General features: G+C 32.3%; 1 protein-coding gene across 1 annotated transcript in view; it reads right to left on the reverse strand.

Moving 5' to 3' along the window:
* Positions 1-17325, reverse strand: part of LOC145597463 (ABC transporter C family member 2-like) — a 31298-nt gene that overhangs the window by 666 nt on the left and 13307 nt on the right. The window contains exons 14-27 of the mRNA XM_081653640.1: positions 15949-16055; positions 15768-15861; positions 14329-14496; positions 13735-13875; positions 12328-12531; positions 12040-12138; positions 11217-11369; positions 9863-10248; positions 7510-7690; positions 7000-7323; positions 5593-6349; positions 4434-4555; positions 3358-3603; positions 2499-2922 (exon numbers count right to left, since the gene is read on the reverse strand). Of these exons, the coding sequence (XP_081509766.1) occupies positions 2499-2922; positions 3358-3603; positions 4434-4555; positions 5593-6349; positions 7000-7323; positions 7510-7690; positions 9863-10248; positions 11217-11369; positions 12040-12138; positions 12328-12531; positions 13735-13875; positions 14329-14496; positions 15768-15861; positions 15949-16055 (3406 nt within the window). The remainder of the gene's footprint in view (positions 1-2498; positions 2923-3357; positions 3604-4433; positions 4556-5592; positions 6350-6999; positions 7324-7509; positions 7691-9862; positions 10249-11216; positions 11370-12039; positions 12139-12327; positions 12532-13734; positions 13876-14328; positions 14497-15767; positions 15862-15948; positions 16056-17325) is intronic.

The raw sequence follows: 17325 nt of genomic DNA on the forward strand, positions 1-17325 counted from the left end.
CTTCAAGTTGGTCAAACAGCCAAAAAACATGTTTGGTTAGCGGCTTTTTTAACTAGCTGAAAAGCTGGCTTTTAAGCCAAAAGCCAAAAGCTAGTTGGAGCAGCTTTTGGCTTATGGCTTTTGGCTTGTTGACATAATTAACTTTTGATTAATAATAATTAACAATTAATAATTAATAATTAATAATTAATAATTGATAATTGATAATTAATAATTGATAATTAACAATTAATAATTAATAATTGTATTAATAATTAATAATTGTATTAATAATTAATAATTAATAATTAATAATTAATAATTAATAATTAATAATTAATAATTAATAATTAATAATTAATAATTAATAATTAATAATTAATAATTAATAATTAATAATTAATAATTAATAATTAATAATTAATAATTAATAATTAATAATTAATAATTAATAATTAATAATTAATAATTAATAATTAATAATTAATAATTAATAATTAATAATTAATAATTAATAATTAATAATTAATAATTAATAATTAATAATTAATAATTAATAATTAATAATTAATAATTAATAATTAATAATTAATAATTAATAATTAATAATTAATAATTAACAATTAATTATTAATAAATTAACAATTAATAATTAATAATAAATTAATAATTAATAATAGTAATTAGTAATTAGTAATTAGTAATTAATAATTAGTAATTAGTAATTAGTAATTAATAATTAGTAATTAATAATTAGTAATTAGTAATTAGTAATTAGTAATTAGTAATTAGTAATTAATAATTAGTAATTAATAATTAATAATAAATAATTAGTAATTTATAATTAGTAATTAATATTAAATAATTAATAATTAATATTTTTTTGAAACATAAATTATTAGTATTTAATAATTAGTTTTTAATAATTACTATTTAATAATTAATAATTAATTATTATCATTGAATAATTAGTTTTTAATAATTAGTATTAAAATGGAGTAATATACAATTATTAGTAATTTCTACCCAATAATTAATTAATTTAAATTATAATTAATTATTATTAAATTATTGTAACCTTATTGTAAATAATTAATAATTAATTTACAATTATAATTACCAATTATTTATTATTTTAAGTAATATTAAAGTACTATATTAGTTCATTAGTGTTAATATAGTTTAACAACAGCTAGCACCCAACAGCCAATTTACCAAACACTACAACTCTAGTCAAACAGCCAACTCAAAAGCCAATCTAAACAGCCAGTCAAACCAGCCAACTAAAACAGCCGACAGCCAACAGCCAATTGCCAAAACAGGGCCATTATCTTATTTAGTCATGCATAGCCACACTAATAAGTTTACATACAACTGACGTATAATTATTATTATGAATCTTGAAGTGTGAAACCAAGATATACTTCGTAAGTTAGCATACTAATTGATCTTAATGATTTTTGAATGTAATAGTCTCTGGAAAAAAAAAAAAAAAAAAAAAAAACCCCTTAGTTTTATTCATGCATTGCATGAAATCTGAGCTAATTAAGAGAAGTAAGAAAAATTACAAAGCTACGTAAAATTAGACAATGTAAATCAGTTGAACTTACTCTATTAAGACTATGATTAACAGATTACAGTGCAAAACAGGCAACTAAGCCCATCTTTGGCTATGACCATCAAAAAAAAAAAAAAATAGTAATCCAATGAAATGAGATAATCAGAGACTCAGAGCAAGGCAGTGGCATAACAGTTATGGAAAAGTTGACCAGCTGAAAATAGACATCTCTCTAGTTTCTAAACTATGGACATCAACGTTAACCAAGTTACCTGGTCAAGGTAGGTGTAGATTGATAACGGGAGGTCAAAAGAGGATCAAATTAATTGGGCCAATGCGGATCACGGGTCAATAGCAAGTTAATAATGGATGGGCCAATAAATGAGCAAGAATTAATAATGGAGAGATAAAAATAAGTGTAAACGGTTTTTATGCCAGTTCAAACGGTTTCGAGTTAAAAGCGGTTTCGGGTTAGATTCGGTTCGGTTCTTTTTCGGATCGGTTTTCTTTCAATTCGGTTTAGATTTGGTTCGGTTCGTTAACATGTTCGGTTCTTAAACGGTTTAACATTACTTGGATCGGTTCGGTTTAGGGTTTACTAAAATGTGGTTTAGGTCGGTTTTCGGTTTCAAAGAAACGGTTTTAAATCGGTTCGGTTCTCATTTGAGTCGGTTGGATTCGGGCAGTTAAACGGTTTCGGCTTGAAATTTGATGGTACTACAGCCACCACCTGAATGTGTGATTTATTATTTAGCATTTTATCATTAACATGTTAAGAAAAAAAAAAATAGTCGATTTACCAAGAGTTATGTCTAAAAAAAAAGGTCTAAGTAGAGAATTATTCTGTAAAACTAGTGTATTTGAGGAATTTAGTAATCTTTTAGCATGTTCTTGTAAAGTCATTCATTTTATGTAGAGATTCAATGTAATATGTTGCCAAATGAAATAAAAAATAATTTACCTTCAACGACTTTATACAGAGACGACCACCATCTATCTCTAGGAACTTGGTATTGCTCGAGAGTCTCCTCAATAGCTTTGTCATGCTTTCCTTCCAAGACACCCTGTAGCGTTATGACTGCATCCTTTGTCCTCCTCAGAATGTTATCCTCATCTTCAATCTCCAACTGTTGAAGGTCATTCTGCGATGATGTTAAGGTCACACCAAGGGCAAACTGAGCTGCTGCTGCCCATCTTGAAGATGCCAACCACCTCCTCTGCCCATCTAGCCCATTATCGTCTCCAGTTGACCTATTTTCAACTGCATCTTTACGTACAAGGCTGCGCAAATATTGAGCATTTGCAGCTCCAGTACTTTGAACCATCTTGGAGAAGGCACTTTCTTCACTTAAGAGAAGCTTCTCTGGGGTATCATATTCAAGAACCTGAAAAAAGATTATGACCAACTGGTGAGACGTGAACACAAAATTTTAAAACTGAAATAAACAGGGTTTATATTAAGATATTAGAGAGAAAATATAAGTTAATTGCTTAATGAGAAAAAAAAAATTAATAAAAGAGAGAGAGAGAGAGAGAGAGAGAGATTTGTATTTAACATCATCAAAAGAATTTAACCACCCATATTTTTTGGATTAAATGTTAAGTTTCCAAGTGTCGAGAATCTGATGGGGATATATTTGAGGTGAAATGAAGGGTTTGAGTTGCACATAAAGATAAAATTTTATTCCATCACCACCCATTTAAAAATCAAATTATATTACATAACCACCCATATCATTGGTGCTATGTTCAATATGTATCAGTCCAAAGAACTTATTAATATGAAATAAGGTAAGCTGACTAAATGTTAGAGAAAATACCTTTCCAGCCTCGAGAAGAAGGATGCGGTCACAGTCAATAATAGTGTTAAGTCTATGTGCAATTATGAGCATTGTACATGATTTAAATTCTTCTCGTATTGTTTTCTGGATTAGAGCATCAGTTCTCACATCAACAGCAGCAGTTGCTTCGTCAAGAACCAAAATCTTGGATCGTCGGAGCAGAGCCCGAGCAAGACTTAGAAGTTGACGTTGACCGACACTGAAGTTTTCCCCAGCTTCAGAGACCTTTCAAACAAAATTAAGAATTATAAGATGAACATATTTTTTCAATGTATGAAACCAGGAAACATTAGGTATAACAAGTGTGTAAGAGATACAACAGCAAAGAAAAGGTAAGATTTTGGATAATTATTGAATCCAATATAGGACTTGTAAAGATTCTATCACGTCTTATGTGTTGTCACAGACTCTAGAATCCACCTAAGCTCAAAAGCTCTGTACCATGCGATATACAATACACGGGTCACCGAAACGGCAAAACTGGGTGAAACATACAGCTATTACTTTCCACTAGCATAAATGTTGAAGTTTGCACTATCTTAAATCCTATTTCAACCCCTTCTCTGTCAATTCTTACCTATGTGGCTTACTGATATAGGAAAAAAAAATTAGTTTATACAAGTATATGATACACAAAAGATATTCTCAAATACAAATAAGGTATTTTCATTCAAAATAAGTTTTTATCATACAGAATAAGTTTAAAAGAAAACAAAATTCAAATAAAATAAGTTCAAGTTTAGAAATAAGCAGAACAGAAGTTATAGAACAGAGCCTAAGTGTGTGTGTGTGTGTGTGTGTGTGTGTGTGTGTGTGTGTGTGTGTGTGTGAGAGAGAGAGAGAGAGAGAGAGAGAGAGAGAGAGAGAAAGGACTATGAATACATGCATTATTGTTTCTCAAGAGTCAATATATAAACTATTGTAGGAAAAGTCATAACAAGTACTTATGAAAAATTTGGTTATAGACACTAAAAGTAGAATAAGGATACTTGTAACCTGAAAGTTTGTTCAGTGTAGCTCTGTAACACTAACCAAAAGCCTCTTGAAAAACATACCTCAGCATCCAGACCTAAAGGATTCCTCCTAATGACTTCCTTCAAATGGGCCCTCTCCAAAGCTTCCCAAAGATCAGCATCATTATGTTCATTGAAAGGATCCAGATTAAACCTCACAGATCCTAATTATACAAGAATATTTATGATCATTAGTAGTTAGTAAGAATACTCTTAAAAAGGTGCAGAAAATTGGCCTTATATTAAAAGTATGATAATACGGTGATCTTAAGTTATAGTAATGATTTTATTGATGTGTTAACATTTTAAGAAAATTAATGATCAATATTAAGAAGATATTTCATAAGAAATTATAAGCTTTTATTTTCAAAAAAAAAAAAAAAAAAGAAATTATAAGCTTTTGAAAATTATTGCATTTATGGAAGCTAAATCATTAATATCTTTTTAATTTGGGACCTAAATTCATAAATATCTTAGATCAAGAATAGAATTAAGAAAACCAATAACAAAAATAAATAAAGTCCTCTCTTGACTTCCGAGTATTTCTATGGATTGAACAATCAGGTCAAACCCAGGGTTAGTGTACACATGTTAGGAGATAAACGACAATATGATAAAAAAAAATAAAATAAAAATAAAAAAAAATAAAAAAAACCAACAAAAAGGAAGAAGGCCACTATTAGAACAGATATCTAAAGACAAATCAATGAAAAAGACATTGGTGATTCAGAAACAACCTTAGATATGTGAAAGAGAAATTCCAAAGCAATCATGTAAAGGATAAATTAACACAGATCATCAAATTCATTATTACTTTCTATGCCTTCAGTTTAAAGACACAGATCTCTTAGGATTAAAATGTAGCTCAATATTCAATCTTTTTTTTGAGATCAGAAATAAATAAACTTCACACATCACTTGAGCTTTTGTTAAGATAATCCAAACAAATATTAGCAATCTTAATCAGAAATAAATAATGAATTTCCAAGGCAAATTAACAATTCAAAAAAAAAAAAAGTCAAAAAAATTATAATAAATATATTATTTTTATTTAAAAAGCAAGAATGACTTTCACGTCAATGATATAGTTTGTAGCACAATTACAGTGTACCCCATTCACCGCTCAAAACTAGGGGCAGAGACAACAAAGCTAACCATAGTGAGAAAATTGCAATGATAGAAATAACTAAGCGAAACATACCTGAGAATAAAACAGGTGCCTGAGGTATGATTCCCAATACTTTGCGTAAATCAGTGAGTCCAAATTTGGCAATATCGTAGTCATCAATTAATATTTTTCCCCTTTCGAGCTCTACAATACGAAATAATGCATTGAGCATGCTCGATTTCCCAGCTCCAGTTCGTCCAACTATTCCAACCTTGTCACTAGGGTGTACTGTGAAGGAGACACCATGCAATACCGGAGGAAGTTCGGGACGGTAACGTAACACCACATCCTCAAACTTGATAGAGCCTGATGAAGGCCAACCAGGAGGAGGTCGGTTACTTTCAATAACAGGAGGTGCTTCAGAAGGCAAATCAATATATGTCCCAACTCGTTCAACTGCATTGAAATTATTTTCAGCAAGACTTGCAAGTCTTAGCACTCCAGTCAACAGCCCTGTGATATTCAAGGCATAACTAAGAAGCAACCCCATAGTAGAGGCAAATGCCTCTTGGTTCTCTGCTCTACCATTCTGCATGACAGCAAAAGTTGCTGTAAGCCATATCATAAGACCCCCTAGTGTTTCCAAACGAATAGCAAGCCAGCGATTTCCACTCATGTTCACTAGAGTGAATCTGATATTGTTGTCCATGGACTTTCCATTGATATTGGCCATTCGATCATAGGCTTGGTAGGCTCGGATAGTTGCTAGCCCATTTAATGCTTCTCCAAACTGTGCATAAACAGGTGATCTGGAGACTGAATCTAACCTTTTAACCTCTCGTGCTGTGCTCTGCAAACCAAGAATGCAAGCTATTCAGAAGTGCACTTGCAAATTCATTAAGTGGATGATCCTTTCAGTTTATGCTTATAGTCTGATTGTGATATAGACCACAAATGCAGCATCAATAAACTTAAATAATTCTCAGGAGACACAATATAGAATAACTTACTCAGTTACTCAGATGTCAATAGAATAAGAACTTTAACCAAATTTGCAGCAAAAAAAGAGTAACATAAATGAGAATCACAAAGGACAATAACCTTATATCATCAAAGCATGAGTCCTCCATCATACGATATAATAATCCTATTTCATTAAGGTGATGATTGTGACCATTTCATAATAATTTTGAATAAGCAAGAAATTCATGTGATGTTCAAGAATAAGAAATAAACAATCAGGATAGTGCCAATGCTCATCAGCTCGAGCTCATAGATTAAAGATAAAGGTAAACAAACATGAAATAACTGACTTGATGACTTTTGGAGGCTATAATCAAGGTGAAAAAAAAAAAAAATCCCTAAGTTGTAATTTAGGTATCATTTAGCAATGAGCAGAATCCCAGTAAACCGCATGATGAAAGGGTATCTCTTTAAAATTCCAAGACAGATTTAAGAGCTTTTACAGGATAATAGAAAAACCAGAATGGCAAGATATACCTGGAAGTACAGATAGGCACCGTAGAACAAGACCAGAAGAGGCATTATGGCCCATAAGGACATGGTGCTCACAATTCCAATCAAAACAAATGTTGATATAAGCTGTGACATCATGTTCAAAAACATATTTCCAAATACAGCAACATTTCGATCAATATCACCAAGGTCCTTTGCAAATCTGTTAATGACACGTCCAAGAGGGTTGGTTTGAAAAAAGACCATTGGAGCTCTAAGAATGGATTTAAGCATAGCATCATGGAGTCTCTTAGCCGCATAAAGACTTGAAGTAATCAACCAGTAAGAATTTATCAATGTAATCAGGACCTGGACCAAAAAACAAGTACAGATGTATTATAAATTGTACCCTACAAATACTGAGTTATGGGCAACCAACTTTCAGCTTTCTGTTTTTCACTTGGTGCATGGTATATAGCAAAATGTAATAGTTGAGTTACGAAAGAAAGAAAAAATGATTTACTCATCGAGAAACCAAATCTAACCAATAGTCACCTGACCAAATGATAAAAGAGCATAGACCAGATTGTAAAATCCTGGTCCATATCTGTGGGGGCTGCTTTGATCTGTCCAAACACTCAACCACGTGCTACTTAAAACTCGCAGAACTTCGGTGAAGACATAGCACATAAGAAGTATCATAACAACCCATGTCCCTCCAAGTGCGTTTTTGTACCTGCATTCACAAGAGGCGAATTTCTACTTATGATGAACCCAATATTCCACATAAATGATGAACATAATAAGTAACAATAGAGCAAAAAGAAGGTCCAACTTAAGTTTTATAAGAGCATCTCCAATGGCAAGCTACAATGCTTTGTAGCTTGCTTTTCCACATAAATTTCTAAGCTACAACACTTTTTAAGCAACAACTTGTTTCAATGGTAAGCCACAACATATTGTAGTTTGCAAAAAAATAAAGTTTTACAAAAATAATAGATAATTATACACATGTTCCAATATGAATGGAGATTATTTGTCTCTTTTTCAATCAAGCATGTAGCTTGGTTGGGCTACAATTGCTAGCATGTTGCTCAATTTTTTATTCTCCAATGGTAAACATGTAGCTAGAAACTTTATTTAAATTGCAAGCAAGTCCTTATAATTGAACCATTGGAGATGCTCTAAGTGACTACATGATCAGCTGGTTTGAAAATATTATTGCCACATGCAAAGGAGTGGTGCATTGTGTGGGAGATAGGTCAAGCCTTTTTCTTTAGCAGAGCAGCAAAAGTCAGCCACATAAAGGTCTGCAATGCATGTTTCTTCAAGCATGATCATGCATATCACTAGATAATTAATCTTTCATATATTGACGAAAAAACTTTATTTTAATTTATTTTCTTTCAAAATCTTTCTGAAAACCTAAGACAGCGAGTTACTCAATTATATTACATAGAGCATACAGTACACAAAAGTAAATCTAAAAGGACCAACACCAGGGTTGCACTGCTTAGGAGACACAACAAAAAAAATTAAAAAATTAAAAAATTAAAAAAAAAAAAAAAAAAAAAGCTTACATGAATACATCTTTTAATTCCCTCTACATGTGTTTGGTAAGAATTCCCATCCATACACCTAAACTAATCTAAAACTAGAAGTTAGTGATAACATGCAAGTGCTGTATCAAAAGACTAGTACAGGAAAAAATTACAGCCACACTCCAGCAACAACAGCTATGCATAAAGAGCTTCTACAGGAATAGCACTGCTCATAGCCTTAATCCAATAACAGAAGAGACTTGGTCTAGGCATCATTTATACCAGTGAGTACATCCAGGCTCTTCCTCAAGGGAGGGCTATTTGCAATTTTTCATCAGAAAGGAACTTCAACTAAGGGTAATAGGAAGTGAACCCTAGCTCAACCGAAAGAAAAGGATAAGATGAGAATCATAGAAGCCAGAGGAAATGCTATGAAGGAGAGGATGGATCAACTATTGGTTATAATGTCAAATTAATTTATAAATTGTAAAAAAGGTTATATTATGTTAATTATTATAGAACAAAGAGTGTATAACTAAGAAATTAAAATAATAAGTAAAAATCACGTGAATAAAAAGGACCATTCGCTGAGGAATTGACAACGAAAGAGTGTACGTAGTAATCTATACTAATATACTAAAAGGCGTTCCTAAAAACGTCTCTACGCCACGTAAACCTCCGCACTACGCCACGTCATTCACTCAACTTCTAATAGAATGGAAGCTCAATAACAAACGATTGCAACACCTTGATCTAGTCAACTCTTCCCTGTCATCAAAAAGAAAGGGGGAAGTGTACTAGCTTAAGTCCTCCATATTCTTTAGGCAACAATATGGAAAATAGCTCTCCCACAAGATAACAAACAATGAGATGTGAAAGCCCACACACCAGCCCTCTTTATGTTCAGATTAGGACATTAGAGATGGTGAATCAAGATGCCATCTAAACTTATGCACGTGAGGCAAAAGACAGACTAACTGCCCTCCTGATATTAAAAACCTGCATGCTCATTTGCAAAGCAGAGGAATGTGAAAGGGTAAACTTACACTTGTATGCATAATGGACTTGCTCCCCAACTCCATCGACAACGACATCCAAAAAGGAGGGGAGAAATTTTTGTGGTTATTGGAGCATCGGCCAACTAGGATTATTCACAAAACATCATAATTTAAGAAAAAGAAATCAACTGATTAGATGGATGATGTGATACCACTTTTTTGGCTAATAATGGTTGGCCAATTTAAGGCACTAATTATGAAAATTATGTTTCAGACAAAATAGATAAGATAACTGGTAAGCAACTGTGTTAAGCCAGAAAAGACAGCAAGCAATTGTGTCAGGAAAATAAAGCTATAAAAGTCAGATACCTTATTAATACATCTAAACTCACAACACCAGTTTCTCGCTCTTCCTGCTTGATCAGAACAGATTTTGATTCTTTAGGTTTTTGTGGATCAGTTGTAACACTTGTTTTGTCATTTAAATTTCCATTTGCAACAACATTTGGAGCCTTTTCATCACTGCTCTTAACATCAAGCTTCTCTTCTGTGTATTCTTCCATTTTTCCAGCATTTTCCATCAATTTTTGGAACATTACTCCATTCTCAGACAATTCCTCAAAAGTACCTTCTTCTTTAATTATACCATCATGAACCAAGATGATTCTGTCAACTTGTGACAAAAAATGCAGCTGGTTTGTGACGAGTACCCTAGTTCTTCCACTAAGCTCCTCCTTGATACACTTCTCGAAAACCTACAAAGCATCATAATTATAAAATAAAAAAATTAAAAGAAAAAAAACATGACACAACAGATGAAGTGCCAATCATCTACTAAGAAAAGGTAGTCATTACTAGTTTATAAAACCTTAAAAACTGGCAACATATACATCAACCATTAATGTGTTAGCAAATATTTTAAGCTATCAATGTAATAAGCCATAGCAGGCCACCTGTCAACATACATACGCAAGACGCCAAGACAGCAACCAGGTAGTAAGAAGGGAAAGATGGATGGCAAGGAAACTGATCAGACAGAGGAAGGCAGCAGAATGTAAGAGCAGGAATAGCATCCTAGGGATTGGTGTAATAATAAGAGAGAGAGAGGGAATAAGTTCAACGTGCAAAAGTGTGATATGGTTTTGTAGGGGGGGGAGATTGTATGCCTCTTGAACAGCTCACTGATTGTTAACCCTTTTTATCTTTCATTATTAATCAAAGAGCCCATCTTTCTTTAAAGATCTTGTCTTCTCTTAATTTTGTGTAGTGTTCTGACTGAATTGCGCCTCGAGTTTGTTACAATTTAAAATAAGTATAGAAGAATCATAAATGGCACATCACCATCAATGATTCGCTGTGTCAACTCATGCTGGTCACAGTATAAAATAACAAATCTGTATATATTTACATGAGCAGAAGCCACTAAATTCAAACATCCCTTCGTAAAATACAGCTGCAGTAATAATAGACTTATGAGAAAAGCAGGGATAATAATACATTATACATATTGGATATTTTAGTTTTGTTTAAATGCCCAGTCAACAAATGAATATTAGCAAATAAAGTTTAGTAAGCTAGTCCAAAATAAAATTCATATTAACAAAAATCAACGAGAATGTCTTGAGTCTAAACTAGTAGATTAATAAAAGCACAATAAACCTCCAAGAAAAAATGGAACCCAAAAAATAAAAACGATAAGCAGAAGTAGGCAGACAATAATTACCTGTCGACCCACATGTGCGTCAAGAGCACTCAAAGGATCATCAAATATATAAACATCTGATTTGGAATACACAGCCCGAGCCATTGATACCCTTTGCTTCTGGCCACCGCTAATATTCACTCCTCTTTCGCCAATCTCAGTAAGATCACCACCCTGATCAAGAACCAAAAAAATTTTGCATGTATAAAACATCAATACATAAAAATAATAATAATAAATAAATAAATAATAAATAGACAACAACAATAATAAATAATAAATAATAATAATAATAATAAATAATAATAATAATAACAACAACAACAATAATAATAACAAGAATAATAATAATAATAATAAATAAATAATAAAACAATAATAATAATAATAATAAAACATCAATACATAAAACATCAATACATAAAAATAATAATAATAATAATAATAATAATAATAATAATAAAACAACAACAACAACAATAATAATAATAATAATAATAATAATAATAATAAAACAACAACAATAATAATAATAAAACATCAATACATAAAAATAATAATAATAAATAAATAAATAATAAATAGACAACAACAATAATAAATAATAAATAATAATAATAATAATAAATAAATAAATAATAATAAATAATAATAATAATAATAATAACAACAACAATAATAATAACAAGAATAATAATAATAACAATAACAATATAACAATAACAATAACAATAACAATAACAATAACAATATAACAAATGAAACAAAGAATTAATACAAACAGCATAGACAAAATATTAAAAAATATCCAGAAGCATCGATCATGTGATGAAAGAAAACTTACTGGAAGCAATTCCAGGTCTTGCTTCAAGGCCGTAACATTGAGTGCCGTCTCATATTTTGCAGGTTCAAATACTGATCCAAATAGAATATTATCGCGTACCTACAAGAGCCCACATTTAGGAGTGACAGAAATTCTTCATAATGAAGCAATTGAAAAAAAAACATTAATTATATTTTAACTGATAAATTAGAGACGACCAGTCCACTTTATTAATGGAAAACAAGCCCAACTTCTGAATAGTATCTCTGTTGCCAATAAGACAAAAGACAACATAATTAAACAACTCACAGTGGCATTAAATATCCAAGAAACTTGTGGCACATAAGCAACTGTCCCTCTGATGACAGCACTTGTATCAGAAGACAAAGGAGGAACCTCCCCAAGCATTGCAGATATTAATGATGTCTTTCCTTCTCCAGTACCACCTACTATTGCTACTAAACTTCCAACAGGTATATCCAAATTTATATTGGCTAGTGTGGGCTTCTCTGCCTGGAAAAAAATAAACAAATTCAAGTATTTTAAATCATTAGGAATGTGACCCACCAAAGCCCAAGAATGTTCACAGGACTGTAAGAATATATGTAAGTAATAGGTAGTAATTATCAAGCATAAGAAACCTTAAAGACACCAAAACAAAACGAAATTCAACGTAGAGTCGTAGAAGAAGAATGGATGATAGCATTTTTGAGATATTAAAACTTTAACTAATTACTGTAAATCTAATTCAACATGTTATCACTGAAAGAGTGAAAGTTATCGTTAGCATAATTATGGTAACATCTACAAGTGCAAGTTCATTGACTATCTATTACCTTTATAAAGCATTTTTTCTCAAAATATGATGTGAGATTAACCTCATTTCTTGTCAATATATAAACATATTGCTTGTTCCCCACAGCTATAGGCCCATCAAATTCCTAAACCAAGACTAAAGTAAATGAAAGAGATCCAAAGAAATATGACAATCTAAAATCATGACCTCTAACAAGACATCAGCCAATGGGAGACTAAAGGAAAAATCTAAAGTACATTTCCTAATATTTGACCTCCCATCAGCTATATTGACAGTTTGGCACCTCACACCCCACAGCCACAGATCTAAGTATCAAAGAAAGTGATATATTGGGGCAGCAATGATCAACGTTAACGTATAAGTGGATTGTAATCTACTCCCGCTGTTCCTTACACTGGCAACACTTGCCTCTTTTATCTATTTTTGAATACTTGCAAATTTTGGCATGGAATCAGTGTCATATTGTTGTTTCTTTCACTATTTCTACTTGCACTAATCCTCAATTGCTAATCTCTCCTACAAACAATTAAGGACCCCCATTAGCTCCACTTCCACATTAATTTATTCATTTCCATGTACTACTCACAATTCTTCATAAAATACATGTAATATCAAGTACTCAGGAACAAGGAGTATATATACTACCCCTATTTATATTTATTCTACTCTATTTATGGGGTTTTTTTTTTTTTGGTTATATTATACTTTATTCGATTATTGGCATACTACATTTACCATCATACCCCACTTAGCCCACAACATTCACACTTTTTCAAATTCTCTCTCTCACCTTTTTACACACTTCCATTTTATTTCAAAGTTTTCTTAAGCTAAGTATCTGCAGTGACTTGTACAAAACGAATGTAATATATTTTTGTAACAAGGATATGTGAGTAAACCTTTAAATCCCAAGAGAAGTTTCCATTTTTAATCGACACAGCTGGCAATGCTGGATCAAGAGGCGGATTTGGCAGAAGGACCCTCTCCTCAGCAAGCAATAAATCTTCCAAGCGCTTCAGGGATACATTTGCGTTTACAACCTGTCACCACCAAAAATAAAAATAAAAAAACTAATATTTCAGAATAGCTAAGCAGCAACATATAAATCAGATTAGAGAGCAAATTGAGCATATAAAGAGGAAGCTATAATATGTATTCAAATCTTGGTAGATCAGGAAAGGACAATTGACACCCCATATTTTCTTTGACATTGCAAAGCTACTCACAAACATCAATAGATAAATTATACTTTTAAGGACTCCTGCAGGGTGAGGAAGGCAGTGAGACCACCCTTAAAGGGACAACATTCACCGTAGAGGATAAGGCCATAAGGAATATGGCAATACTACAGTATCACTAGGTATAAGGCCATAGTGAAAGATCTATATAATAGATTGAAATATAAAACCATTCAGAAATATTTCTTGCACACAACATGACAGAATCAGTCCAAAAAGCCATGTATGAAATGGCTAGAAGATTTGCCAGATAACCTGTGTTATAATGTTTGGAAGCATAAACAGAGGAAACCGTAGCACTGCAAATAATGAAAGAGATGTAAATGCCCTCGCTGGTGTCAAGTCACCTCCAAGCAGTGAAAACATCCCAAAGGAGACCACAGTTACCATAACAGGTATACTATTCAGTATAAAACTGTTCAACTGCAAACACAAGAAAAGATAAGACGTCAACAGACCACATATTGGACTAGCTCAGGCATGTGAACACATCCAACAACGGGCAAGGAGACTATAAGCCATGTCAATAAGATCACAAATAAAGTAGATACATGATTAAAATTCAAACAACCTACATTAAATCTACAATATCTAACAATTATCCACTAAAGAATCTACTAAAACCTCATAATGAAGTGTTCCAAATTCATATACAGATAATATAGACCACACAAGACATCAGTAATATTTCCAAAATGACCAGAAACAACGAAATTCTTTTGCAAAACCATCAGAATTCAGGATACGTTATTACAATGAATAAAAATGATTTCAAAATTTATATTAGTATTTAATCATCCGCACATACATTAGTGATGTGGCAAGACCCATGTAGCCATGTGGTGACCTGCATCTAATCTATATAGCCAAAAATAACTCTTGGACTGATGCACTAGTTGCACATGGCTGCATAGCTTACACAGGAGATTCAAAAAAAAAAAAAAAAAAAGAGCTTCCCACTCCATTAAGTTATACTCTAAGGAAGCATCATTGATATAGAGTCACTAGGACTTACTACTATTTGCAGGTTGGTTAACTGGTTAAGTCATCACTTCCATTGTCTACAGGATAAGGTTCCAAATCCATAAGCACACCAAATCATTTGTAAGAAGAAATCATCACTGAGCCTTCTTATCATCACTGAGCCTCCTTTCAAAAGAGCCCAAATTACCCTCTCAGCCTCAATCGACCCATGACACATATGCTCATGCTATCATTCTGCCATTTACAAGTAGACTTCCTCTAAATCTTCTATTCTTCTCTCTTCCTTAGTTTACCTCTATTTTCTCTAACTCAAGCACTTTATGGGGGATAATCCACAAGAAAAAAAATTAAAAAATAAAAACCAGGGCGGAATCTTATTATTGGAGCAATCTGGTACCGTTTGGGTTCATAATATCAGTTATGCAAGTAATATATTAGAATTGACACTACTTAATGGAAATCTTAGCAAATTGCTCTCTGCATAATTCTGTACACCCAATTGTTGACATTACTACCATCACCATAGCCACTAAGAAGTTGCACCATTAGAACCAAGACAGCACCCTTTTAAATGATAAATTTAAACTAAAATAATAAATAATTTATTAAATGCTTTGACCACGAATAATATTCAAGGATTTTTTAACTTTTCAATTCTGAAATTACGGAATTCAGAATTCCTCATTTTCTCCCAAACAAGGTTCTCATACCGCTGCTAGTAGCTGTGCTTTACGAAACCATGATAGCTCATCTGCTCGTAGGGTTTGGACCTTTCCTTGGAAACTAGTCTCCCACGCATAGCACCTGGTCAAAATTAGCAGGACGTATTATAAATTCTCATTTGTCTAACAAAAATCCAAGGCATAAGCCAATGTTACAAAATTTACATACTTTACAGTATCCATGGCAGCCAATATCTCATTCATAAGGCCGATTCTCTTGTCAGTGCGCTGTAAGCCTTCTTTGGTCAACTTCTGCATCTTGCTGATGATATATGTCTAGCATAAAAATGCAATAAGTCATTTTACGTTTGAATAAGTAATAGATAAATAATTTCCAAAAGAGTAAAACAAGCTTTAACTGAATGAACATACATTTCGAAACTCACAATCCTGCACCTCAGTAATAGGGTAGTCAATCCCTCCCACAATGATTCTTCTTATATGACAGAGAAATAAAAAAATTCATACAACCTCCATTTCTAAAAGTTATTAACATTAACTATTAGCACAGTGCTGACGTGGTAAGTGGGTGTAAGAAAAAGGTGGATAAAGTAAAAGAGAGTGCAAAAAGGTGATTGGGTGTATAAAAAAAAGAGGATTAAGTTAGAGATAGTGTGTGTAAAGGTGAGTGGGTGTAAGATAAAAGTGGATATACTAAGAGAGAGTGTTTAAAAAAGGTAAGTGGGTGCAAGAAAGGTGGATAAAGTAAGAGATTGATTAAAAAGGTGAGTGGGTGTAAGAGGGGTAAGGCAGTAAAAAGGGTTTAACAAATATGGAATAACTGAAAGTGTTAAGAACTTTTAGACATGGAGGTAATACTTGTTTCTTAGGAACTGTTACGTCAAAGTCCAGAGCCAAGAACACCTAATTCATTTGAACGATTTCATCTTATTATGGCCCTAGAACTAGCTAAAAAATGCCTACACTTTTCATACATTATATACTGCATCCTCCCTAATCCTTGTTAACTAATAAATACTACCTCCGTCCCCTTTTGATAGTCCCTTATGGACATTTTTCACGGGAATTAATAAACATAAATAAGAATAGTAAAAGTACATTGAAAAGGTAAATTAACATTGGGTATGCAAAAAAAATAGAGAGATAAAGTAATAAAAGTACATGGGAAAACAAAATTTACATGGGAAATTTAAATTTGCACAAGTATTGTTGCAAATTTGAGGGAATTTTGGTAAAAAATTAATATTAATGGTTGTTGGAGAAAGCAAATGGGGTGAACATTTTGGGACTAAAATTTGCCCATAAGGGACTATCAAAAGGGGACAGAGGGAGTAACTTTTTGTAGTCCATCTGGAAAGAACATTGTAATCATGTCAATTTTTATCAACATGAAATCCATATAAGTCCACAACCAAGAAAAACACAACTCTTTGATCTCAATTAATAATAAAATATTGAAACTCAGATCAGCCACAGTTGCAAATAGTTGGCACGACCCCACTGGAGCAAACCTTCTCTTACGGAGGACATAATTAACTTGCAACAGAAAAAATAGACACCCTAGTAATCCAAAAACTTTCAACAG

This window comes from Chenopodium album, chromosome 20 (assembly GCF_948465745.1).
Source record: "Chenopodium album chromosome 20, dcCheAlbu1.1, whole genome shotgun sequence".
NCBI lineage: Eukaryota > Viridiplantae > Streptophyta > Magnoliopsida > Caryophyllales > Amaranthaceae > Chenopodium > Chenopodium album.